Source organism: Phyllopteryx taeniolatus, chromosome 13, assembly GCF_024500385.1.
Source record: "Phyllopteryx taeniolatus isolate TA_2022b chromosome 13, UOR_Ptae_1.2, whole genome shotgun sequence".
Classification (NCBI taxonomy): Eukaryota; Metazoa; Chordata; class Actinopteri; order Syngnathiformes; family Syngnathidae; genus Phyllopteryx; species Phyllopteryx taeniolatus.
Window position 1 is genome coordinate 693137 of NC_084514.1, and position 27924 is coordinate 721060.

General features: G+C 44.6%; 1 protein-coding gene across 4 annotated transcripts in view; it reads right to left on the bottom strand.

Moving 5' to 3' along the window:
• Nucleotides 1–26216, bottom strand: part of kif26ab (kinesin family member 26Ab) — a 62461-nt gene extending 36245 nt beyond the window's left edge. For 2 of the 4 annotated variants that reach the window (XM_061795281.1, XM_061795280.1), the window contains exons 1-2: nucleotides 25830–26216; nucleotides 24514–24723 (exon numbers count right to left, since the gene is read on the bottom strand). In XM_061795281.1, the coding sequence (XP_061651265.1) occupies nucleotides 24514–24723; nucleotides 25830–25964 (345 nt within the window). In that variant the 5' untranslated portion in view covers nucleotides 25965–26216. Of the gene's footprint in view, nucleotides 1–4087; nucleotides 4208–24513; nucleotides 24724–24860; nucleotides 24974–25829 lie in introns of those variants that run through there. The other 2 variants (XM_061795283.1, XM_061795284.1) reach the window with 2 other exon arrangements.
• Nucleotides 26217–27924: the final 1708 nt, after the last annotated feature.

Genomic DNA, 27924 nt, shown 5'->3' on the forward strand with positions numbered 1-27924 from the left:
AGTTACCTCTGTCTATCCATCTCCTCTCACCCTCTACCCTTCGGCAAAACCCTTACCCACATCAGGGCACTGGTAGATGGAAGAAATCAATTCCCCTGCTGCTCTCCATGCATTGTTAAGTGTTGATTTAGGAGAGCTAATAAAAAGACACACATAGCTGAGCCCATCTGCTATTCAGTGAGGTTTTGGGAGGTTAGAGAGCAGGCTTCTCCTGTAAATCTGCCTGCGAGCTTTATGCTTAGCCGAGTGAACAGAGGGTCATGGCCACAAGGATCTGAGGATGATGGCGAATGATGTGAGAAGGATCAAAATGAAGGACACACTATCTATGTGCATAACACTTACACTCAGCGAGGTCCACAATCTTTGCATATGAGACTATAAATATAAGGACGATGCGGGAGAGGCCCACCGGCAAGGCTGTTTTGTTAACTACCGGTACCCATGTGACGTATTACTGACAAGTGCAAGTGAGTGTGAAGAGCATCGCGTCTTTGGAGAAGAACTCAATCCAAGCGTTCAAAGCATTCCTTGGGGATCTGACTTGCGAACCATTGTTCTGTATAAGTGGGAGAAGGTTTCGGTTTTCAAGCCAGGCTCACTTGTTACGGGTGTGGCTAAGAGGACAGCCAGAGGAAGAATGTCGAGAGGAGGTAGACCAGGGTTGTGGCCCGTTGCCTGGAGGCTTGCGAGTGGTTAGGTTGGTTAGCTGGCTGTCAGCGCTGATCTTTATGAAACTATGGGGACAAATGTAGTCAGATGTAGTGGCCTTTCCTATGGGAAGAAGGTCGGTTGACCGCATTGAGGGAGAGGCAAACGTGCCGATGTGAAAGAAACCATTAGAGACCTAAATTTGCCACTATCTTTGATGAAAAGCAGGGCAGAACATCTAGCTGGATGTGTCTCTGCAGGGTTGATGGAGTGTCATTATACAGTACTGTACACACTGCGTTCCCATAGGCTGATGGAAACAAGCTCAGCCTTTTGAAAAAGATTGGACAGGTCGCTAGATACACGTTTAATAAAATCCCCTCATTTGCTCCACTTAATCAATACATCTTTTATCAAAGCAGAAAAAAAGTGAAAATGTGTCTATTCCTTTGAAATGTGTTGTTTAATGTTGGTCTGATATGGCGTTGACTTAAATCACAAGACAAGAAGGTCACAACCATTGAAAATGCATGAGTTCCCCTCATGCGTCATTGAAAAACACTGTGGAAAAAAACATTGCAGTTGAGGCCATTTGCCCCCATTACCCACAGTGACAGAAAGAGAAATGAAGAAAAATGGTAAGAATGTGAATTGAACTCAAACAGTGCACCCTGCAGATATTTGGGCAGTTTTGATGTATTTTGCGAGTCCACAGAGTACTTTGGCCAGAATTAGTACACAGCTCTTCTCTGATTCATCATTACAATCAATTGGAACACAGATCAGTTTGACTACCAAAAGATGACTTGAACTTAGTCAATCGTCATTGCTTTATATTTCATTTGTATTATGACCATGACTGTCCTCGCCAAAGTTCATATTCACACCAGCACTACGTATTTCTTTGCAGCTGTACATTATACAGTATGACTGAGCTTGTAAGAAAATCAAGACCACACAGTGATCTCATTTCTTTGGTATCCTAAAAGGACAGGACCTAGGCCATCTTTGTTTACTTGGCACAAGACTCTGTTGACCCTCACCACACACCAAGTCCAAAAGACTCAAAAGGAACTGACCCCCAATAAACCTGCTGGGGCCCAGTCCAGGAGGACGAGAGATTCTAGCTGATCGGCGCTCGCACAGGTAGCTGGGCTCCCCCTGACAGCCAAGTGGGAGAAGGACCGGCACAGCTGCTGGCCTTGCCCCAGGTGGGCGCAAAGCATTAGGGCAGATTACATCCCCAAGGATTAAAGAAACACATCCAGCGGTGTAATCCCTCTCTGCACCCAACTCTTTACCCTTCCTCAACTCTGCCCACCACCTCCCCCTCTCTGATCTGCTCAGATCCCCTCAAGGAAATGGAAGCGGCGGGATGGAATGGCTGCAAGCACTGACTGATCAGATACCGGGTGAAGATTTTAGTGGCACAGCAGTTCTGTGGGATACACATCATTAAGTTTAACCACTGCCTGCTCAGAGGCACGCAACACGATGACTCAGGATGTCACACTAGTGTGTGGGAACGGCTTCAGTGCAAATCACATCAAACAGATGTTGGCGCCTCACTTATGACTTGATAAGATTACACAAATCTGGAATAAAACGAACTGAACAACATTATCAGACCATGGATTCATTCTTACCATGCATTTGTCTCCTTTTCGTTTTACATTTAAATGTGTAGGTGCTCACTCCTTAAGCCTTTATGGAAGTCTGTGTTCGCTCCATTGCTGTCCTCAGAAAATGTAATAGATACCAGTGAGATTCCATCAAATATTGATGAGCCACCACTTCAACCGCAACATTCGGCTCATGTATACGGCTACATTTTGTCACATGATCTCAGTTGAAGCTTTCGTGACATATATGGTTGCAGAATCTATTCAGTGTGTGACTTGCAAGAAAACTAAGTATGGGTGATAACAGCATACAGCACCAAACGGAAACAACAAAATAAAGCAAGCATTGCATTCTTCCCAGCCCCGAAGAAAAACAGTTTACCACTTACAGCAGGAGCAGCACATTACAGTCGGCGAACCTTTCTGAGATCAGGTTGTTTTGGAGAAGAGCGGGAGATGTCTGCATGAGTATTCCCTTAAATGAGCAGCCCAATCTGAGAGCTTTAGGCATCTGTTCCCTCATGAGGAGCTCACGGAGACAGATGTCAAACTGTCTGCCCCGTGTGATTTAGGCCTCTCCTCCCTTTGCCCGTCAAGGAAGTGCTGACTGAAAATGCAAACAGGCCGTAGCCTTTTTGACACATGATACAACCACCTGTCCGCAATACCACAGCAACACATTCTCCAATAGACACAATCATGTCCTTTTTCTTAAGTATCGAGAGTAATGTAGATTTGGACATAGTTGCGGCATCAAAAACAAAGCTCTCGCTTGTGTTGGTTAAACAACGATGGAGTTGGACTGCGACGATCAACGACTTCACGACCATGCGCTCGGCACATCCATCAACACGGGGGTACTAAGTAAGTAAGTTGCCCTTACTGTAAAACTGTCTTGAAAGTTGAAATTGAAATTGAAATTGACAGGACAAAGCTTGAGTGCATGTGAGTAGGTCGTCCACCCGTGTGGCTGTCTTTCTACACCCCGCCCATCCATCACTCCAGCCTTTCGCCACTTGGCCAGTTAATTACGCTTTCCTGTTCACTCACGCTCATAAAGAAAACAAGCCCATTCCACACTGTTTGGACAGACTTCCATTCTCCCTCACTCCCCCTTGTCTGACCTTTCTCGCTGCCCTCGGCAGGGCTGAGGCAGCACTTACTGTCTCTTTCATCAACTATAAAAAGGGGTAATAGTACTGGGAGGGGTCGCCACTTTAAATGACATCTGCTTATTGGTGCAACTCACTGATGGCTTGCAAAACATACCCCAACATAAACTGACTGTTTCCATTGGATAAAAAAAAGTACAGCATTTCTATTGACTCTTCCATCGTCTCACACACTGCATTGTGTTTACACGACTCTTTCATTGGAACGATTGCTTTTCTGGCTCTTTGATGTCTCTCACGGTATAAGTCGAGCTGTGAAAACAAATCGAGTCAGGAAAACAGTGAAAGATTCAACAGGCAAGCTGGAGAGAGAGAGAGAGAGAGAGAGAGAGACCAGGTGGTGTTGCCGGTGAATGCAGGTGAAAGCGAGGACAGACAGTGTAAAGGGAGGTCTGTAGAGGGGCGCAGTGGGATTCAAAACCTCTTCACATATTCTCATAATGCACATATGATGAAGAGCAGGGCAGGGATGAAGATTTCGTTTTTTCACATTAACCGTTAAATACACAGTATATTTTCCATGCATTTGGAAAGTCCTCTGAGGCACTTTCCAAAGTAAACCAGGATTCTGTCTTCTAAACCACCCACTGGAGCTTGTTGAAAAGCATATTTGAATTGAAGAGCCTACTTTAAAACACTCACCACAAAACAGAAACCAGACTCAAGAGTTTCTTCCAAACCGGTGCTTGAAACCCCCCTCCAGTGATGACAGCCACCTGCCTCTCCTCTGTCTCAACTGTCACACTAGAGAGAGAGAGATGGAGTTTGTTTTGGATGGGGGTTGTCTTGACTTGGAGATGGAGCACTCCCACTTTTCTACAGCTGATTTAGAGAGAAAACAAACTGCTACTAATGCAATAAATCTCCTCTGAAGGCTCCCTCTGCCATGTAGAGCAGTAACATGTTAAGACTAACCCACACCGAAAGAAAGTGTGCATGTGATGAATCGTTTCAGAATAATGCAAAACGCCTCACTCATGTTCAAACTAAATGTACTCTATCTACAGTTTACAGCCACTGTATAAAAGCATGCTTGTTTCCCCTCACTCTCTGACATGAAATCAGACTCAACTTTTCCTGTTGTAAGTCAATTGAGATTAACCATCCATCCATCCATCCATCCATCCATCCATTTTCTGAGCCGCTTCTCTTCACTCAGGTCGCGGGCGTGCTGGAGCCTATCCCAGCTGTCATCGGGCAGGAGGCGGGGTACACCTTGAACTGGTTGCCAGCCAATCGCAGGGCACATACAAACAAAACAACCATTCGCACTCACATCCATACCTGCGGGCAATTTAGAGTTGTCAATCAACCTACCGTGCACGTTTTTGGGATGTGGGAGGAAACCGGAGAAAAGCCACGCAGGCACGGGGAGAACTTGCAAACTCCACACAGGCGGGGCCGGGGATTGAACCCCGCGGGGTCCTCACAACTGAGAGACGCTCTAACCAGTCGTCCACCGTGCCGCCTGAGATGAAGCAATTTATTAATATTTGCTAAATTCTAGAAAAATGGAAAGGATTTCTTTTCGGCAATTGTTCATTATTTTCTTCAAAGTCATAAATTTCCATACATTAAGATTACTATGACTTTAAACAATTTCAGAAAACACAGATGATGATGTTATGTCTTTGGAGGCTTCTGATATGTTCACTGACAAATATCTGAGTTAATCAGAGACAAAACCGGGGAAGATGTATTTGAAGGCACACCTGGAAGACACTGCTTCTTTGTGTAACTTCACGGAAGTAAAGTCAAAAGAAATCAGCCAAGATAGGAAGAGAATTGTGGACTTGCACAAGTCTGGTTCATACTTGGGTGCAATTTCCAGATACCTGAAGGTGCCACTTTCATCTGTTCAAACAATGATATGCAAGTAGAAACTCCAACTTTCATACTGCTCAGGAAGGAGAGCGCATATGTACATAAGGGCAAAAACCTGAATTTCTGGAGACATTTGACCAAACTCAAATTGTTTGGCCATAATGAGTACAGTTCCATATTTGACGTAAAAAAGGGGAGAAGCCTGCAAGCCTAAGAACACTTTCCCAACTTCGAAATACGGGGGCGGCAGCATCTTGTTGTGGGGTTGCAGTGACCGGTGAACGTCAGAAAATTAAATGAAAGAACATTATGCATACTGCGAAACTGGTTACAAAGCGGCTGTTTTAGAGTGGCCAACGCAAAGCCCTGATATCAATCCTATGGGTCGACCTGAAAAGGCATGTGCAAGCAAGGTGGCCCACAAACATGGCTCAGTTACACCAGTTCTGTCAGGAGGAATGGGCCAAAGCTTGTAGAAGAATATCCAAGATGTTTGTCCCAAGTCATACGGTTTTAAGGCAGTACCGAATACTAATGTGATGTATGCAAACAAGTATTTAGTATTTTGAAGAAAGTAATGAAAAATGTCTTACAAATAGCTTTCTTATTATTCTGGCATTTAGCAAACACAAATAATGTTGCTAATCCTAATTGACCTACAACAGGAAAGGTTTAGTGTGATTTCATCTCAGACAGTGCGAAACAAAGCGTATATAGTGTATGCAAACATCTGGTTTCAACTGGATATTGCCATTCTCTACAGCTCTTGATGTCTGTTTGGACATCAACAAGATAATTAGAATCTGTCAGTTAACATAATCCTAAATATACGGCTTGTGGTTAGTGGCCTACATATTGTTCTCATTTGACGTGGCGTAATCATTACAACGTTTCATCCAATGCGGACATCAAAGAGGCACGCAGAGTTGCAGTCATGACAAGAGAGCGGCTCAATCGTGATGACAAGGGGAAACATTGAGTATCTTACACTTAGCATCCAGTGGGAATGCACAGTGCCGTAATTGTACTTTGCTGGCAAACAGGCATGTAGAAAAGTGCTCAAGTTCTGTAGACTTTATCTCCCCATTTCCCTTTCTCAAAATAGAAGTCGAGATTGACTGTGCAGAACTGTGAGGGTCAGATATATCACGAGCACGTGGTTATTGTCATTGCACTTTTTTTCCCCTGATTGAATTCATTGTCAAACTACACACAGACGTGCCGGCACAGTATGATGTCAAACTATTTACCAAGCAGCTACATTCCTGCCTCGCCACCGCCGGGAAATGCAAGCTTGGTTGACTGCACTCTATATAATCTGTCTTGAGCGAGCTAGCACCAACAGGGGTGTCATAAATGAGACATCAAATACAGTATGCAATGTAAATAACAGTGTAACACAAGGAAGAAAAATAAAATAAAATAAAAAACATTTTCCGGACACAACTAACAGAAACAGCCACCTTTAAATGTATGTCTTTGTGTCTCCAAAGCGTTCTCTGTCAATCGACCGTCTGTTGTCGTACGAGAGCGGCTCCGACTACCGGAGACAAATTCCTTGTGTGTTTTTCGACATACTTGGCAAATAAAGATGATTCTGACTCTGATTCTGATTCTGATCTACACTTACTTGTAATTCACTATTTTAATAAATTTGGTGGAAATGTTGACAATATCGATACAACATAGTTTGATCTGAACAAAAGACGAGGTTTACTCAGGTTGTTTTATGTCAAGGTGAGCTGTGCAAGCACATCCCTAGCAGTCAGTCATTATCCCACAGAGTGACATGCTTTGTGTGTTACAAAGCTGTCGCCTGTCCACAAGGACAATGGAACAGCAGAGTTGCAAAAGGCACAATCAATCTGCTGCAACAGTCAACCACCGGAGGTACAGGGAATATGAATTCCTCATGAAACATGTCCATGTCTGAGATTACCATGCCATTGATTTCTCAGTGAACACAATTTTCACCAATAATAGAAATGTAGGCTTTCGGCCAGGAGGGCTAAATGAGAAACCGTTGTCTGTTTCTACAAATACACCCTGGTTAGAATAGAAGAAGAGATAGAAAAGAATACACAGAGATAAGCACTAACCATCTCTTATAGCTTGCTAATTGAGATAGATGTCTAGACACATTCAATTGAAACTCGTAAGATAGGGAAGTGGGCAGAACTATCGTGGTGGAGAATAGTGTGCACTTATCCACTTAGCGAATCTGAATTCGGGAAAATGTATAGCTTATCAATCTTTTTCCACATGCACATTTTGCTGCTTTTGTCTTATAAGAACAATTAGCTCCTTCCAACATACTTCTATTCCAAATGTTTCACCAAGGTTACCAAACCGTTTCTCTCATGTCAGGGACACCAACGTGTCTGGAAACATAGCAACTGATTTTCTAAAAAAATGAATTCAAATAAATACAAAATCTCGGTGTTGCTGCCAGCTTTGGCTTTTTTTTTTTTTTATCTCGGTAACAAGTAGGCAACAGTTGCAGCTCAAGGAAATGATCAAATGAATGTAAGAGAGCTTGAATTGCACTTGGAGAAGGAGAGAAGCACTTAAAAGTAGGCAAATAACCCCAAGGACTTAAGGTTTCGACAGACTAACTGACATTTTTATGAGTGCTATGACAATGTGTAAGTAACCTAACATACGATCCAAAATGGTGGTGTTAATCTTTACCCATAACTCAACCATTGTTTTGTTCAATTCAGGAGTTCCTGGCTACAGAGCTATGACATCATGTGGGATTGACTCACACGGTACATTTTTATGTGCGTACACACACACACACACACACACACACACGCGCACGCGCAAGCCACACGCATCTTTATGTAAGCGAGTTTAGGGATGCACAAGCATGCCCCCCGTCCGTGCTTGTTGCATGATTGTCGGAATGAGAGGTCAAAGGGTAACTAATTGTGCGACTCATGGAGGTCACCGACGGAGTGGCCTCCTGCCAGAGCATTGGAACACCACCTGAAGGTCTGCCAAGAAAAGACAAATGAACCCTCTCCTCCCTACCGATGACCCCAGTTGGCACACGTCATCTCTTAAGCTGAAGTTGGTGTTTACATGTCCGATATTAGTTGTCCTCATCCCCCACATGTTGCCTCTAGTTTTGGGCACGCTCAGACATCCGCAGACATTGTTGAGAAAACACAAAGACTGGCCAGTTGAACAATAGCGTTCTTGTGCAAGCAGCTTGCTCTTTTTTGAGACTTCATAAAAGAGCTAAAAGTAGCTGTGCTGTCCAACTCCTGGAATTCCACAACTCCAAGCTGAACAGAGTGAATGGTGACTCAGGGCAAAGCAAGAGATGCTTCTCATTTTTCACCGGTCCATAATTAGCCAACTCCCTAATGAGCTATTTGCGTGCCTTCTCATTTAACTACACGCATCAGACATTTGCCATCAGCAGTTAATACACTGCCTGACCTGCACTGATAGCGGACTTTTTTTCAGTCTGGAATGCGCTCGATATTACCTCTCCGTGTGTGTTTCATTTACGTGCATGACGAATGGCTACAAAGCACATGACAGCTCTCGTTTGAGGGAGGAAATATTGTGGTACTAGGGATCATCCAGAGGAAAGGAGTGCCTCACTTTCATGACTAATCAAATGTCAAAAAGGATTTCCTTTCCTAAATAAAGACCCCAATAATGTGAGGCTGTTAACCAGGTGGGACATCTCCCTCACTCCGTTGTCGGCAGCTGCTGCAGTGTTTTGGGAGATAGAAATGACCCAGACCTTTGTCAGCGGTTGGGGAAAAGCATCCCTTGTGGCGCATTGCGAAAGTGATAAAAATACCCCCATGGCTGCGGGTTACGCCCCAAAAGTGTCTGTTTTTCCTGACCAGAAGGGTTACTTGTCGGGCAGAGCCTGAGCTCAAGCCAACACACATCAAGAGCAGCCCTTTCCTCGCCTCCTTTTTCGCCCCCGACTTTTCCTGTTTTGACAGGAAACAGGCAATGATTGAACAGCGGCAGAAATGAGCAGTGATTGCCTGCAACCTGCTGCATCGATTTTTTGATAAGGGCCTCACGAGACGAATTTGGATCAGCACCAAAACCGTTCGCCTGCAGAAGGCCCCATCTCCCAGTCACAATTTTGAAAACCATTTAACCAATTCTGGATTCCGACCTTAGAAGTTCGACAAAAACAACAATTTTCATCAAAGCATACAAAAACCTCACAGATTGAATGGCATTGCAGATTGTACTTTGAAAAGCATACATCTTTTTTTTTTTTTACATTTGATACAATACAAAGACTAGTAATTTTTCGACTTTTATGTATAATCAGACTCCGACAATGGGCAACTGGACATTTTAACATGTTTCACCTTATATCTTAATGGATTTCATCTTGTGATCAGTTGGAGCTAAAAACTGAAGAAGTACGTGAATAAAACAAGCAATGTCTTGAAGAGAAGTCCAGTTGTGGGTTGACGACGATCTGGATGACGGACAAATAAACGTCATCAGTGCGGTGTGCTTTTCAACAAAAACATAAGGCGAACACACTTGAAAAGAATACCTACCCATTTGTATTATTTTTAATACAAGTGGGGTTGACCACAAATTGGAGCTGGGAAATTGGAAACAAACAAACCAGGTGACAAGCCCATATTGAAGAAAACATAACAAACATGGACACCAAGCCACTGTGACACACAGCCCAGCTCAAAGGCACGTCCTGTATCTCAACCTATCTTCATGCCAAGCTTCGCGGCTCTTACGTCAGTCAAACACAGTGACGCACAACGGAAGGCAATAAAAACAGACCGCCAAAGTCACGGACACGTGAAAGCCGGTGCGGTCGCCACGGGGAACCGAACATGCGGCGGCGCTGACGTGAGCCGCGGAGCAACGTTACTACCCAGCAGCAAGAGGAAGCAGCCCGAGCTTTGAAGGCCAAGGGAGGTGTGAATGTTGACGGTCTTTTTGGAATGTGGGCCTTTTATCTGGGCAGGAAGCGCACTGTAGTGAGATGGAGGAACGGGGCTATTAGAGATGCTTTGTTGATGGCGAGAACGCCTCAAACGAACAAACCACTTTGATTGCGCCCTCTGATCCCCCCGCGAGCCTTTGTTTATGAGCTAATTAAGTATTGTGCAGGGACTGCGGGAGCCTCCAGCCCGCCATCCACTATTGTACCACCGTGACTTTCAATGGCTTTTATAACACCTTTCATATCTTAACTACTATCAAGATCCAGCAAGGAATTACTGTCGAAATTGACTCCAGTTGTGAGAAAGCCTGATTATGTGTGGGGAAACACCGTGGTCCAGAAGGTCAAATCCAGTTCAAACGCAGTCTCCGGCATCCATTTCTGGGGGAGGTCAAGTGTGCTCTGCACAAAAGAGATGAAGACATAAATGCCCAGCGTGGGACGAGAGGAGCTGAGGGGTCAGCGGATGGCCAGAAGGAGGGGGCGAGGTCTCACGAGACCCATGTGGCAATGACCGTGTGAAAGTAGTGAACAAACAAGGAGGGAGGAACATTTTGAACAAAAATGACTCTTTGAGCAACAGTACAATTTCATCCCCGCTCGCGAAGTTCAGGCCAAAGCTCCGAGGTTTGTTGTGGGACTCGTCCTGAAAACGGATGTGCTGCTTCAAAGACCCACTAAAGTGTAACCCTGCGTGCAAATGAAAAGCACACATTCAACTTTGTTCACAAAATGTACTTTTAAACCCCGCTGGCTGTGTGAACTTGCAGGGAGAGCGCACGCGTGCGGCTTTGGCCTCTGAAGTTGCGTCATGGAGGGAGAGAGCGAGAGCGAGAGGAGAGCTGGGCCAACGTCCACAGTGCGAGCAAGGCAGGAATCTACACACGCGTACTGTAGTTGCGCTAGCCGTGCTTCCGCCTTCTTCATGGACTGTTTGATTCAAGAAAGCGTTTCAGTGTTGCCGAGAGCTCACTTTGACGTTTCACAGCAAAGCGTCTGCCAAATAGCCAGAGGTTGGCGGAGCGCTCAAATTAGTACTCAAGTAGGACTACTGCTACTTTAGAATAATTTGACTCAAGCAAAAGTAAAAAAGGAATCCCAAAATCATTACTTTCAGTCAGAGTAAGTACTCTGTCAGTGCAGTGAAATAATATTGAGTAACTGGTCAGTAACATCTCAATTATTATTATTATTTTTAAATCAGAGAATTAATGTCAAATTGAACAACATTTCAAATCGGAATGTGCAACTTTAGATCTTGGCCAACAAACAATAATGAATGAAATCTTTATCAAATAAGATACATTCAGGTAAATTAGCCCTAAGAATTGGTCTTTGTTGCTCTGCAGGTGAAACATCAAAAGAGGAACAAGGCAGATCGCTCGGTGGCCGACATAGAGGAGCTGCTGACTTTGCAATGTGTGAATTGAACGCGAGGCCAGGTGCGTTGCGCCTCTTCTGAGTTGTTTGTGCCAGGCTTCGTGTCAATGAGTCACTTTGACAACTTGGCTTCTGTGTGGGGCTGCGGAGACTTTCTCTGCGGTCATGTGACATCCAGGCGACGAACCAAAACAAATCCATAGATATTGTACGAATGAAAGTGGAAAGCTGAAGACTTCATGAAAATAGCGTTCTGTTTTTCTTAACAAAACAAAAGTAAAGCATACGTTCCATAAAACTACTCTGACAAGTACAATTTGTCGAAAAGGTAAAAGCCCCCTTCTGGAAATAGCACGGGTCAACAAAATGGCAGTCGCCTTAAAACACCCCAGCTATCTCTGTCTATGGCTTAACGACCAGAGAAAACTACTTCACTCAACAAACTTCTGCAAGGTGAGGACTAGTGTTTTCATATACACAAATAACAATCAGAAATAAGAAATAAGGAATAATAAAACAAATCCTTTGTATGGAAACTTGAGGTCAGGTCAGTTTTGAATGGTGGGTTTCATGGATTGTTGTAATAAATCTTATTTGTGTCGTTGTAAATGATAAACTATGTTTTTGGGTTGCTTGTTTGGAACAAATTGTCTCACTTGATCTCAAGATGAAGTTTGATTCTTGGTAAACTTCGTATTCAGCACACCCACCTCACACTTCGGAGTTTTGGGGTTCAATCCGGGCTACGGAGGTTTGCAAGTTCTCCGAGTGCTCGCGTGGGTTTTCTCCGGGTACCTCCTGCTCCAAAATTCCAAAACACGCACGGTAGATTCATTGCAGACTAAATTGTTTGTCTAGATGTGCCCTGTGATTGGACACAGTTGACTCTCCAAATCCTTGATTCGCCATTAGTGTTTGGAAACGTTTTCCGAAATGGCTTTCCATCCGTCTATTCTTTTTCTTGGGGGCAGCAGCTTCAGCAGGGAAGCCCAAACGTCCCTCTCCCCAGCGACTTCGTACAGCTCCGTCGGGGGATCCCAAGGGGTTTCCTGGCCACCTGGATGACGTAGTGTCCTGGGTCATCCTCGGAACACCTCACTAGGGAGGGGTCAAGGGGGATGCCCTAACCAGATGCCCGAGCCACCTAATCTGGAAGCCAGACTCGTACTCGCTCCATTCTTCCCTTACTCGTGAATAAGACCCCGAAATACTTGAACTTCTCCACTCGGGTCAGGATCTGTTCCTCGAGCCAACTGAGGAATGTGGCCTCAGGTTTGGAGGCCACATTATTTGATTTTTATCCCAGCCGCTTCACACCCGGCAGCAAACCGCTTCAGCGAGCTCTGAAGATCACAGCTTGTTGAAGCTATTTCGGGTTGATAGCGCCACCTGCTGCTTTGACAAATGCATTGTCATGTTGACTAAACCACATGGTGTGGACTTGGTGCATTTTTTTTTTGTTTGCGTGGGTTGTCGAATATCTGGACAAAGCCTTAAAGTCAAGAGAGCTACGCATTTGCACAAATCCAGAAGATCCCGCTTGTTCCCATGCTCATTGGACATCACTCAGCTCGGGGTGTGTGCCGCAAGCTGCAAGTTGCCACAACAAGCGCTTTTATAGGCGATGCCGTAGTAATGGGGAGCCGCAAACGCTGAGGATGGAGCGGCAGATTGAGGCTCATAAACAGAGAGGTTTAACTTTAAGTGCCTGACACACACCAAGGAGATAAAGTGGCCCTGAGCTCTCCAGTAACAGAGAGTGACATCATAAAATAGAGCACCAGCAACAAGATGGGAAACATAAAGGATAGATCTATTGATGGGAGTCAGTTCACGGAAGGTTTATTGTGCGAGCATCCGCCGGGAGTGTCGACCGGCTCAGGGTGGAATCAATTCTCATGGATGATCGTCTGTTGAACGGAAACATGAATGAGTTTGTCCACGTCCACTCAGGCAGCCTGCAAAGTCGGTGTAGTTTGCTCTTTTTGACGTCTGATCATGTTTAAGTGAAACGCTTTTCACGGTTCATTTTACAACAGCGTTTGATGAGCTTTCCTTGTTCTTACGCGTACGGACGGGTGTTGCTGTTATATGCTGACGCGGGGCCACCGGACAACAAAACTATTTAAGCCGTCACATACTTCAAAGTCCAAAATAATAGGAGCGTTGACAAAGACACACGATCCACAATTGAATTTTCTCTCATGGGAATCCATACAGATGAGGGTGACCTTTGATAGCAATCTATGGAGAAATTCACTGTTTTTGCACCAGAATAAAAACGACATTTGGTGGAACGCATTGCTACGCTATTTCTTCTCAAATGTCAGCATGCAAATTGCAAAGCAATTGAAATCAAATCACACAAGCGGTGAAACAAAACATCACAGTGGAGCATGCACGTTCTCTCCGTGCCCTCTATGTAGAAGATTTATGAATAGTCATCATGGATTTGTCGCGTTAACTTCCTGGATGCAGTCAGTGTGTCTTTTTTTCCCCTTTTAAGCAGATGGGTGACTATTGTTCTCGTTGTGGAAAGTCTAAAAATGTAATTCCTAATAGATGAAAAAGACACCAATTAAATATTCCTGGTCAGAAGCATTGATGTCAGATTCAGACTGCACACTTCACAGATATGAATCAACTACTACAGTGGAACCTGTGAGGAGGAACACAATACATTCCAGGTTTGTTCCAATTTAAAATCCATCCTGTAGGAAATGTAGGTTTCAGGCTCAAAGCTTAATCAGCCGTACAGAAGATTTCTGACGACATTTTAACATTCTCAACGCTATTCAGGTGTCAAAACACTGCAAAGTGTAAGCGTTGACCTAGCTCTGTAAATATTAGACATTTTTTCATGACACATGTGAAAACTAAGCCTTAGAACAGATTATGATATATTAAAACAGTGCACACATTGTCTAATGTCCATTTCCCCTTGAAGCTAAGCCCTCTATGGGGTATCAGAGCACGGGTCCTTCACATTCCCCGTTAAGCAGACCACTGTGATCCGTGCGTGCGCTGGGATGAGGATATAACACTGACTGCAATAATGCAATCGCAAATTGCTCGGTAGTTAAGTTGAGAAAGATGGACGACAGCAGAGGCAGAGTGGTGGGAGACAGGGTGGTGAGACAATGTGCTTCATCTCTTTCTCTTTCCTCTGGTACTTACACGCACGTTTGCACGCCATCAATACGCACACTCATCCTCATTCACGGAGCTGGACAGTCAAGCATGAAATGAACATGAGCGGCGTGAACTTTGACTGGCATTTTCACATGGCGCCAGGATTTATGGAGTCCTCTATAGGTCAGCTACCTATGAGGTCCTGACTGAAAAGACTTACTAATTTAGCGAGCAAATATAGGGCCAGTTAACACAAACCACGTCCTGTACAGGTACATCACAGCTCAAACATACAAAGTTGCATGTGCACTGCCACACCTTCATCATTTCCTGTACCACTAATTTAACAATACGTGCTATTGGGGGAGATTAAAGAATGACGTGATTAGGGTGGAGACGATAGGTTCTGGAGCTCAGAACACGCAAACTCCCGTAGCCTCGGAATGCTGAGAGATCTCAGGGGAGTGTTGCTGATGGAGCCACATATTTCCCACCGGAACATCCCCCTATCGACACCATAAAAGACTACTATTGGAAAAAGTTTGGCTCTTCTGTCACCTGACGGACAAATGTTTAACATGTAGCATTTGGCTCATCCAAAGTAGGAAAATAGCAAATTTCTTTGGTTATATTTTCATTGCTGCTCATTTTGTTTATTGGCAGGATTCAAAAGCAATTTCCACAAACCTTTTGTGCAGCGGGGTGGTACTGGCACAGAAAGGGCCCATTGCGTTATAGACCAGGAATCTGGATTTCTCCCTCACTTTCCCAACATTGCAAGTGAGAGCACTTTGTGGCATTCCTCCATTAGTTTCCAGGACAAAATTCACTATTATGATGGAAAATCTCGCGGAATGTTCTGAACTTCTGTTTCCGTGCCAGTGTCACGTGGAGCCGAATAACGCTGCCTGCAAGACTTGCCATAGCAAAGGACTGCATGGATCTTCCGAGAGGTGAGCTCATGACTGAAACAACAGTGCAAAATTGCTTCAAGACACGATTAATTGCCAATCAATTCTGCAAAACTGACAGCATTTGATGAATGAATCACTAATTTGATGATTATGCCCAGCCCTCGTATGTGTAAAATTGGGTACTGAACCGGATGAGTGGCTACTGCTCAACCTTGGCCTATGTCTGCATTCTACTTGATTCTTCTATTGTATTGATTGATTGATTGATTGATTGATTTAGCTTGTTAGTTATTCATCTATTTATTTCAAGCTTCTGTTCTGATTTGGTCTCTACCGTGTGTGCTGTGAGAGTGGGGGGAAACACCAGAAGAGGCCGAACAGAGCGCCGTTCACATGTGACAAAGACTAAAATAAACAGAGCAATTTGAAGGCTACGTAAAGCATCGTACCCCCCCCGATTGAGTATTCGCCACGCCCGCAAAGCCCAGTCTGCCGGCTGCATAGCCATCTCTGCAGGCATACGGGTATACAACACCGGTGTTCTCTTTCAGCGCTTCACTATAAGCCGGGCCATTTGTCTGCTACCGCAAGGCCTGCTGTCAATGGAGTATGTTTTACGGAGCCAGCAAGAGATTAGCTCGAGCACGGTGCTCCTTCATTGTATGCGTACCTACCCGAGTGCCTTGAAAATTTATGACAACAACTATGTTTCTTCAATACTCGGAATCAGACTCAATAATTGATTGTCCTCCATTGCACACGTCTCACTTCGCCTTGACTTATGGAGCTGAGCAGAAGGAGCCCAGTGACCCAAAAGCAAACAAATCAGCATATACAGTACACATCATTGCACTCACACACACACCCTGATGAATTCACTTCTACTTGCACTTCTTGTTGCATTTTGGTACTTTGCTCAGTGACATTTCGGCTTTTGTTGTGTTCACACACCGACACTGTAACGTATCACCTTGTCAGCCCAGACCGTGGCACTATTGTTTGGTTCCAGTCTGGCTCTTTGTTACGCGTGATCGTGCACCCGACTCCAGCAAACGCAAGCGTTATTATGCAGGGCATAATAACCTTCCTTAAGAACGTTAGCGATGGCAAAAGGGGAAAGAATACATGTGCTGTCACAATGCCCACGTGTCAAACAACAAAACCCATGTAGGCAGGCCTATCTTTGCAGATTTATTTGAAATACTTTCCATTGGATCAACTATCTATTTTGAGAGGTATTAATTGCTATTGTAAAGAGAAAGCATTATTTACCTCCACCGAGCTCACTTTTCGATAAGCTCCGGTTTTTGCCCATGCTTGCATCTTATCAGCATCGTTTTTCAAAAACTACTGAAGTGATGTCCAATCAACTTTGTCCTTCTCCTTGTGTACATTCAGATAAAGGTGTCGATTTGTTCTGAATGAATGTCATTACGGTCTGGTTGCGTTACGGCCGAGTGGGGCAGAGACACACCAGATCTACCAGATGGCATTGTGTAAAAAAAAAAAAAAAAAAAGAAACAATTAATGCTGCCTACTTTGTAATGCATTTTATCACCACTTAACGTCACTGGAGTACAACAGTATTGCCTGGCCGGCATATCATTATTTTTCAGTCAAACTACTAAGAGAGACTGTACAGTAGTGTATTTAGGATGAATTCCCCAGTGGCGGATGTCCATGCTCTTGATTAGTACGACTTTTCCTTTGATTTGAAAGGTCGCATATAGCCTCACCCGAGCATGAAGTTGCATGGCCTGATGTTTGCTTGGCGCCTTCCCAGCTCATTATTCAGCCGCACAAATTGATTGAATGACTTACTGGATAGCTGTTATTAAGGATTACAGAATGGCTTCAACGAATAAAGAGCCAACACAACTTTGTTTCTTTTTTTCGAATGAGGGAAGTGTGCAGAACAAATTGGCTAAAATAGCTCAGCTCCCCTGCACAGGTATCTGAGGGCACATCTGGAGCTTCTGAAGACATAAGAGTGTAGTGACCAGATAGCTAGAAGGTGACACATTGAAGTGAACTTTATTTCTACGTGAGTGAGTGGGAATGTGCTGAATGTGCTGTGAAGCCTCATTCAACTCCGCTGCAGTCGACAGCAGAAAGGCCTGCTTTCTTCCAGGCTCCTCCCAAACAAGCATCTGTTACTCGAAAAGTGCTGTGCATCACCGTCAACCCTCGCGTCTGTGAATATGGAACCCTAACCCTCCTACACTTAGAGAGAGTACGGAAGCAATTGTAGAACATCGACGTCTGAGGGGTCCGTTTCATTTCGGCTTTGTTGATACGATGAAGGTGGGTGACGGCTGCTCAAAAAATGGCAAAAATAACCACACATGCTAACGTTATTGTATTATCTCAGGACGCTACTAAATCATACTCCACAGTTCCCACTTTGTTACGGCGGTCCATTTTCTTGCTGCGCTTAGTCTTCTCTTAAACGAACAGATGAATTATGATAAGTGAATACAGGAGCTCCTCATTCTCCTCCGTTGTTGTTGTTGTTTGTTAACAAATCTCGTTCCAAATTACGTGATTTGTGTAATTTCCTACGCCTAACAACGACCGGTCGTAAATCGAGAAGAAACACATCAACTGTATTGAGAAAAAGTGGAATTCAAGATTCTGTGGGTTGTCACAAGCGCAGGATTTTTACCTTTGACACAAAAAGGTGCAAACGGAAACTTCCGAGTTGATTTATTACTCCTATAGAGTGAATTGATGTCACGTTTGTCTTTGGGGTCAGACATTAACTGTACACTGTAGTCCTATTTCAACTCTAATTGTACTGTGCAGATCCAAAGTGGGCTTTAAGGCGAAGAAATGAAGACGATTTCAGTATGTTTTCCCCCAGACAACTGCAGCCACCTGCTTTACTCGATAAAATGACTGTTCACTTCACTGAACCTTTCATTTCATGCTCCTCTACTGCCGTAGTGCACAGTTAGTGAAGCCCACAATTTGACATTCTTAATGCTAAGTTACCTTTGGTTGGCTTCCATTACCGAGAAGACCTTTGAGGAAGAAAAAAAAACAACATTTCTGGACACTGCAAAACATTTGGAATTGGACCTGACTACAATACAATATGTACACATCTAGATATTCTAAGTGAATAAAAAGCAGTATTCAGTCATCTCTGACAATTACCAACAACGTTGAGGTTGTCATGCCTGAGGAGAAATAATTCAGATGTGATAAAGCAGGCAAAGAAAAAAGGACCACACAAAAATGTGGCAAGCAGCTGCACAAAGAAGTTGAGCGAAGAGGTAACTCGGCAGCGAGCAGCTCCAGGAGTTCCAAAAATGCAACACCACGGAGTAGTGGAGAGCCATGACTGATGTCTGAGGTCTGTGCACCACTTGACACCACATTATCGCTCTGTGCTCCCACACAGACACATGCCCATAAAACACAAATCACACGCCGACCGCATATGACGTGAAGGGACTCGACTCATCTTTCATCTTCCCACACACACTGTTGAATATGCACGCACGCACGCACGCACGCACACATGCTCCACATGCAGAGCCGCAAGGCCAGAGGTGCTTTGAGTTGAATTGCGGTCTACAGTGCTTCTGTTTTAACTCTGTTCGGGTTTTACCACCGGAGGCGTTTTTAAAACTTTCTTTTTCCAGCCCCTTCTCACCAGCAGGTTGCCAGTCACTCGGTCCTGCTGTTTGCCAACCTGGCAGCGTGCCGCTGCTCCAAGCCATGAAAGTCTTAGCCATCAAAACCTGACACAAAGGCCTGATGTTGCTCGACCAAAGAGACGTATATAGCTCATCCGCAGTCGCTTCTTTGCAACACTGCCTTGTAAACACTTCTAAACGAACAACAATGTCTTGTCCTTGTTTGATTCTCAGCCATGGCAAGCAAATAATGTTGAGTGACAGCTATCTGTGTGTGGGAAGAGAGGCATTGAATAGGAACTGACACTCGTACTTTCAGGAAAGTGAAATTGACCGTGTCACACACTCAGTTCACGTTTTAACCCAGGAACATTAGTGGCATGACGTAAGCTCATTTAGTCCTTCAAGAAAGATCTCAACTGCTTTGTTAGACATGGAAGAATTCAAAAAGTGCAACCGGATGGAGGGTCCTCTAAGTGCTAGAGGACTGCATCTTTTTGCACAAAAAATCATCATAATAATCAAATGTTAACAAATAAATACATTACCAGATAACTAGCAAGCCTTTATTGCTCAGTGACTGTTTTTTTTGTCAATGTCTTTATGTCTCAAAAGTGTCGTCTGTTGTCGTACTGGAGCGGCTCCGACTTTCTTGCGTGTTTTTTGGACATACTTGGCAAATAAAGATGATTCTGATTCTGATTCTGATTCTGATTCTGAAGTAGGCACAAAAACCTACAGTAACTGATCACGCATGAATACAAATGTGTCTCCTGTGATTCATTTGCTTTGCGGTATTTTTCTTTCATTCAGCCTGCAACAGACAAAGCTTGCCTATGGTTTATTAAATCCGGAAGCCACATTCAAACGCTCTGTCCAGAATCGATTTGGGCACATTGTGCATACTGTACATCAGCTGCGCTTGGCACTCGCTATGAGTCGTTTTTGCTTTTACCCAGCGAACATCCTGATTAAATGGAGGCTCCTGTGTGTCAGCTCCACCTAATTCTCATTTGTCAGACCAATCAGAGCCCAGCGGGACGGTCTCTGGTAATGAATCTGTGTGATGGTGGTGCACGTGAGATTCAACACTGCATTTATATTCCTGAATATATCCACTGCGGATTCCATCATGGACCTGCAGTCTCTGCAACCACCAAACTCCCATGTAGCTGAAATACTTACATGAACACATTTAGCATGAAAGGAATCACAAGACATTTGGGGAAAGAAACACCGGTGCTAGTTGTAATTGAGACCATCAAGTGAAAGCACTTAAATGTGAGGCTACGTCGAAGAAAATGGCGAGTTCCTGATGTTTCTCGGGCCTCGGCCAACAAATGTGAAAGCCCTCTGTGAGAATGTTCAGAATTGCCTGTATTCATAGTTTAAGCTGTAACTATACCACAAGCTATGAGCCCAAAACTCTTTCATATTTTTTCAAACTCATCCTACAACATTACCCTAAAATAACTGACTTCCAGATGATTTGATTTTGAAAAGACTCTCTGTAACTTCCATGAGCGACCCAGGCTAAACCTAGCTCTCTAAGATGTGAGTCTCTCAGTTGGGGATCTCTCACTTCAACATACTTCTTTGCCACCAATCGCTCCTTTCCGTTTTGTCGCATCTTAGAGCATTCGTTATCGAAACAACACAAAACTAACAAATAGGTGAGTTTTTCTGCAAATAGCTGAAGATAGGTTCCCGCTGAAATCATGAAGAAGAAAAAAACATGAATGGGTGAATTTGTGAATCGGCGAATTTTTGCACAGCAAAATGGTGGGGGGCTAACTGTATACTTATTACTGTGAAGCTGGTCGGGTCCCATTACTTTTGCACAAAGGCTACCTGTAGCTTCCCCAATGCCTCCTTGAACTAACTCTTCCACATTTGAAAGCACGCGACATCTCTAAACGTCCTCTGCTTCATGACCAACCAAACTTCTTTGAAAAGAGGAAGTTACAGCCGAGGAGTTGGAGCTGTTCCAGATTGGCCACAGGCATAGAAGTAGTCCAAGCTGCTCGCGATCACTGCAGGTGACCGACCGGCTATCGTGGTCACCGATACTCTCCTGACTCGATTTCATAAGCTGGCTGAGGACACGGACACACAAAAACCAAACCCAAAAGGAGAGTTGGCCTGTGAGCGTTGAAGCCACCCGACCACATGGTCCTCTCTGGAAAGTCTGTCATTACTCCAAGACGCTAATTTGCTACTTTGAAGTTGGAGTTGGACAGAATATTTCCCGGCCACCGTGTCCTGCCACAATGAACTTAGTCCACAATTATTGAATCCGCTCCTCTCCATTGAAATAATGCCTGTAGGTTTTAATTATGCAAATAAAAGCGGATGAATTTCCATTTGATCATGTCTGGCGGGGGTTGTCTCGCCCATTTCTGCATGTTTTCAATCATCTGCTCTTTGGTTTAGTCTTAAAACAAAGATATAAAAAAAACTCCTCCAAGAACCCTCCCATTTCCATAATATGAAGTGTGAAATGGGTCACTCCCCTGCAGGTACCCAGCAAGTGGAAGCTGCTTCTAAATAATTGGGGACACAGGCTCACAACAAAGAAGGACATACTATATAGTGTGGTTTTCCCTCTGGGTTGAGCTAAATTGTTGTTGCGCTTAGTGCGTCGACATCAGAAGTGAGGTGTGCTTCCACACAACGGAACCTTCGTACTCAAATGGCCATACAATTTGACAATTTGTAAATTGTCAACCAAAGTGTTATCTTTCGAGACTTCCGCTCGGCATCGAAAGGATCAGTGCCACGGGAACTGAATGCGATGTAAGAAAGTGACGCGTACGTCTGCCCAATATGGCTAAAACAAGTGGAAGACTCGCAAGCACAAGCAGTGATCTCCCTATCTCAGTTTAAACCTCCTTAAAGGAGGCCTTAAACCTCTCATTTCTATGTCCACTATTTCAAATGGGTAAATGTTATTCTAAATTCAGAAAGCTGGCGATAGACCATCATTAGAAGTTGCACTGTATTTCTAATAACCATGAAGGAAAGAACAAAATGATACTGTAATTCTTCTGCAAAAACTTTCCTCATGGTAGATCAACATTCATGTTGGACAAACACTCTTGCCTAAATGTTGACCTAGAATGCATTCAAACAATAAGGCTACAGCTCGGGTGGGGGGATGTCTGGGGACCGAGCCCACTTCCTCTTCACAATAACGGCTCAGCCAGCGGATGAAGAGGGAGGGGCAAACAGGCTCTACTCTCATTTAGCCATGACAGCCTCATCCAAATCCAGCAGGTAGTGAGTGTCATTGCAAACGCGAGTTTGGAGTTCCCCCGAGTTGCCCCCCGTGACCTTATTCCCATCATGGAGGAAGCGTCTTTACCGTGAGGGCCAGCAGGTGAGTAGCTGAAGCTCACAAAGACAAAGGCTTGATTATGATTATGCATTAGGGATCCTATGGCCGTACTCAACTTAAAGCACGGCGGACTTAAAAGGTCCAATTTAGCTATCAACAAGTGCAAAATGGGGATCTTCCAGCAGGCGGAGCACCTGGTGAAGGCCACAAAGAACTGTTGAAGGGTCCTGCACTAAAAGGGGTGGTCAGTTCCCATGGGAGAATAGCACTCGAAGGGAGGCTTAATGTCTCTGGGGGTTTGTTGACCTGATACCCAAATATGGATCTGATCATGAACAGAGAGCACACATGCAGATGTCTCGAGCTTCAAGTGCAGGTGCCCCTTCTCCCTTGTATACCTGTCTCTCTGGGAACATCAGCTGCTACGGGATTTGGAGGGAGAAACTTGAAGCGTTGTAACCCAATCTGACTTTTGAGACTACCTCACTACGGGACAACAAAAGCGACCCGTCACAACAACAGTGGCCTCTGAGCCTATATTTAACAGTGGTGGGAACTGTGCGAGCAGCCATACAGGAACACTTTCAATGCACGGTGAAGGTCGACCGGGACACGACTTCCTCCTCAGTCTACAAAGTAAGCGGTCGGTAAGCTGCCCACAACAGCAAAATAAAGAGATAAGCATTGTTCGGCAAAAACAATGGCCCGCTTTCAAAATCGACAAACCTTTCCAATTTGGCCAGTTTTTGAAGCGTGGCATTGGTCATAAACAACTTTCTCTGTGTAACGAGAAAGTTCAAGCAGTCGTCGTTAAATGTGAGCAGGCATAGGTGACCACGCCAACTCCGTGAGGAAAGTAAGCACCCGGTCGGGAGAGCAGTCGTTCCCGGCTAAGTGGGAAAAAAAAAAAGGGTCTCACACCCCCCCACCTCAAATACAGGACATTCATACCTCATTAACACTAAATTCACACTTAATGATGTTCATGTCCTGTTAAACATTCGTCGCTACGTGACATCTTTATCAGAAGTCAGTACGTAAGCGTCACCAAAGCCCAAAAAAGGTTTCTGCCCCACGATATGCACTTACTTGGGTAGGGAAATTCAAAATGTACACATACAATGTACAGGGATAGATTCACATTTCTGTGACTGTACCTTCTAAAAAGAGCCATTTCTTCACTTTAAAACAACTGTTTGTTATTCCTGCTTTTCATCAGACACTAACCACGCACTTCCTTTGAGAATAGCTCAATCCAAATGTTCGCGAGCTGGCCCCACCCCCGGTCGGGAACCCCTACTTTAGGACTTGCTAATGGGCTGGTACAATCAAAAGTTACCACTTGGGAATATTCACTACTTACAAAATGTTTCTGGCTATTTAGCTTTCGGCTGACATTTCGCTATGATCCTAAAATATTTGAACCTTCACAGGTCATCTGAATTTGACCTTCTCTAAACCTTTGCACGTGGATGCACAACTGTTTCGGGATGTGGGAAGAAAGCGGAGTACCCGGAAAAAAGCACGCAGGCACGGGGCCGGGATTTGAACCCCCCGGTCCTCAGAACTGCGAGGCAGATGTGCTCAGCAGCTCGTTTCAATTCAATTCAATTCAATGGATCAAGCGGCCTGTTGTGAATTTTCCTCTTCAGCTCCTTGTGAGAGAAGACCACCGTTGTTGGAAAAAAAGGACTGAGACATTGAACACTTTAGAAATGGTCCAATTCATTTCATTGCGAAATGTTACGGTGCATTTTAAGTTCCTTTTTTGCGAGGATAGTGTCTGTGTGAGTGCATTTTCCTTGGCGTCCAACAAGGGATTCAAGTGCAGCTGGCAGTTAAGTTGAATAAGATGTCAATCCAAGACCTACCTTGGGTGAGTTTTGCTCAGCCAAAAGTGTCCTCAAGTCGGACACTTTCTTCTGACAGCCGTGACAAAAGCCTCCCTTCTCCTCCGTCTCGGGCACAGAAACTGAGCCGGCGCCCTCGGGGGCGGGCCGGCTGCCGCAGCGCGCGTCCTCCGCGGAGAGGAGCCTCTTCCTGGGGGTGGCCGCGCACTGTCCGGTCGGACATCCCTCCAACTTCGGCGGGGGGCGGGGGAGAAGAAAGAAAAAGGGTAACTTTCACCTGACAGGCTAAATGACACATCTAACGCATCTGACTATGTTTTGATAAGGTTTCAAAGGAAGCTTTGTTTTCGAACTACCGAACCACTTACACTTGGAGAGTCGGGAGAAAGCTGGCCGTCCGCAGATGCGTTCATGACACACGATTGGGCAACAATAGTCAAAAGGCGAGGAGATGACTTGTCATCTGCTGACTTTTGATCCAAGTTCCACTTTCGGAGTTTGCTGAGCAGCGCGCTGCCGGGAGAGGCGCAATGGAATGGGAGGGGGGGGGGGGCTGGGGGGGCACCCCAATAACACTGAATGAAGCACATGTATCTTTCCGTAGATTGAATTGAGTGAGTGGAAGGCCTATTTGGCGAATGGGGTGATTTTCCGTGTTTATTTAAGTGCTAAAATGGGGATTCTTCCAAATAACGATAATTAAAACCAAAATGCTAATAAAAGCGAATGCGTTGAACTGCATTGAGTGCATTTGAGTTGAGCACAGTACACTACTTTATAGTGTGAGTGTTTTTTTTAACTGAAGTGCTGCCGGCGCCCAAACGCAACATTTGACGCTCCTCTGGCGCCACCTATCTGGCGACCGTGAATAGCCGCGGAGACGCATTCAATATTTCATTTGTAAACTTTCAATATTTCATGCTGGGGGGTGACGTAAGCGACAGCCGAAAAACACCCCGATGACCTCATTCGGTTTTTGTTTTCTTAATGATGGGTATTTGTCAAATTTAGGATTCAAATTGATCGATTGCATGACAAAAAGTAAACAGCATTCATTTATAAATGAATTCGAATTCGAATTCAAATGAGTCCACTACTTTGTTTTATTAGTATAGTTTGCCACGTGCTTGAGTGAAAATGCCAGTTCAAATATTCTATATATGGCCAAATGAAAGGATGCAAATTGCACGAACTCAATGAGCGAAGTTTGATGTTTTAAAAAAAAAAATGAAATAAAATGTATAATCAGTGCTACGAGTTTGAGATTTTGAAACATTGAGCACAACTTTTCTCGTGCATTATTTTGAACAGAGCGACACCGATGTCGGTGTTCTTACCCTCTTTTTTCTTTTCAGCAAGTGACTGGTAAATCCAAAAATGATGTCGGAGTCAACGAAGATGGCGCCCAGGTCGACGACGCCCGGTCGGGGCTCGCCCCCTCCGGGAGAGCCCGATGAGTTTGGTAAAGCCATGATATCACCTACAGTTATATCCCGCTCGTCCTATCGCATCGCAAGTGCCATCTAAAGCAGAAGGTGTTCGGATCCTGCAAAAAAAGAGGGGAAAAACTCCACATGCTATTTTCAATCCTGGAATCCAGAGAGCCGGGACGCAATAATCTCTCCGAGATTCCATGGAGTGAAGCCATACGATCCATAAGAGGCGCTCTCCATCAACTGGGAGACTTCTAGGACGCCATCCGAGGAGGACCCTCCGCTCCTCTCTGCTCCCCATCACCCTCCCTTTTAACTCTACCCTAACCCTCTCTCTCTCTCTCTCTCTCCTCCCCTATTCACGACATGCAGCGCTCCCAATGCCAAGATGTCTAACCACGACATCACAGGCAATAACCACTAACGACACATCCCCGTGACGTTCACAAATGAGCTCCTCTGGACTTCTTTCACGGGGCTATTTCTCCTTGACTAGTCCCACAGAATGCACTGTATAAATATCCTGATGGATTGCAAGGTAGCGTGGATGATTTTTCTCCACGATGCGTATAAACCGCAGGGATAAACTCCAACTGATTGATTGGTTTCGGATTGGTTGTAATATACAGCAGCGTAGCGTGTATTCAAGCCCATCAGCACGAGTGCCTCGGAGTGTCTGCTCTCGACAATCAAACTTGAAATGTGACCCGTGTGCATCTTTAATACCGCTACTGAGAAGCCAATCAGACCTCATGATTGTGAATCAATATTCAATGAATAGCCTTCGCGTCGCCATTTCCGGAAGGCTTGCGTCTTGTTATCACACAGACCGAATGGTTGAGGATGGCGGGTGGAGCTCACTTTGGTTCGCTGGAACCACTAGACCTCCTCTATTGTAATTAGGCAGGCTTGTATGAATTAGAAAATAGAATGATGGATGGAATACTGGTAATAAATACATAAAGTATAGGAAAGAAATGGACTGTGAGCAGCAGAGGAGTTGATGATGTCCTGTTGCCGAGCTATGGCCGCAGCTGGATGAGATTCTAGTATTTAGACGAAGCCGTTTCTCAAAAGGATTGCAACTGATTACTTTTGAGATTTTTTTTTTCCCCACGATATATTCGTTCATATTACAGGAGAAGATGCTACAATTGTCCACCCTTAGGGGAAATGTAATGAACGCTGCGGTTTGTTCAAATACGTTCCATGAGCGTAGATAATGCACGCGCACAGAAGCCATTTACACTCCGAGCAATCGCGGGCTCGGTGGCTGCCGGGCCATCTCAGACAGTGAATGAGAAGCACACTGGAAGCTCTTCCATCGGCCAGTCCCATTTGAATTCCGGGCCCGGTCTCACGTTGGTCCAAAGCAGGATTCTTGCTTTATCTCATCCCCACCGGATCTTGAACATTACACACCACTTGGACCGAGGCAAGGTCCAATATGAAGAAGCCAGGACCTGGGTCTTCAATTGGAACTCAACCGACTGAATCCAGCCCATAATACCACCACTATGCTGTTGTAATTCTAGAAAGCATCAATCATCACTGGGAGAAAAAAAAAAGGGCTTCATTTGATGGTGCACATCGGTATGTCATTTTCCCTCTTCTCCTTAAAAATAAGGAAATCATATACGTCAGTTGACCACATTTTAATCATGGGCAACCAATATACACGACATGTTCAAAGTACGTTTTTTCAGTTGACACAAAAGCAATAATATAGCACACAACTGTGGCATGCACAGTGCATCATCTGGGGCAAATCAGAATTGATATTGATAAGTAAGGTGGGGGGGAAAAAAACATCAAATATCAAATAGACCATACTCACCAGAGATCCTGATTATTAAATATATCGTATTGATGTGCAGATTGCTACCGACGTGTTTTGCCAGACGAAGGTGGCTGTTACAATTTCTGCTCACAGCGACCGATCAGAAGGCAGAAAAGGACCAGCTCACTGTGAGGAAGAATTTGGTGAAAAAAAACAGTC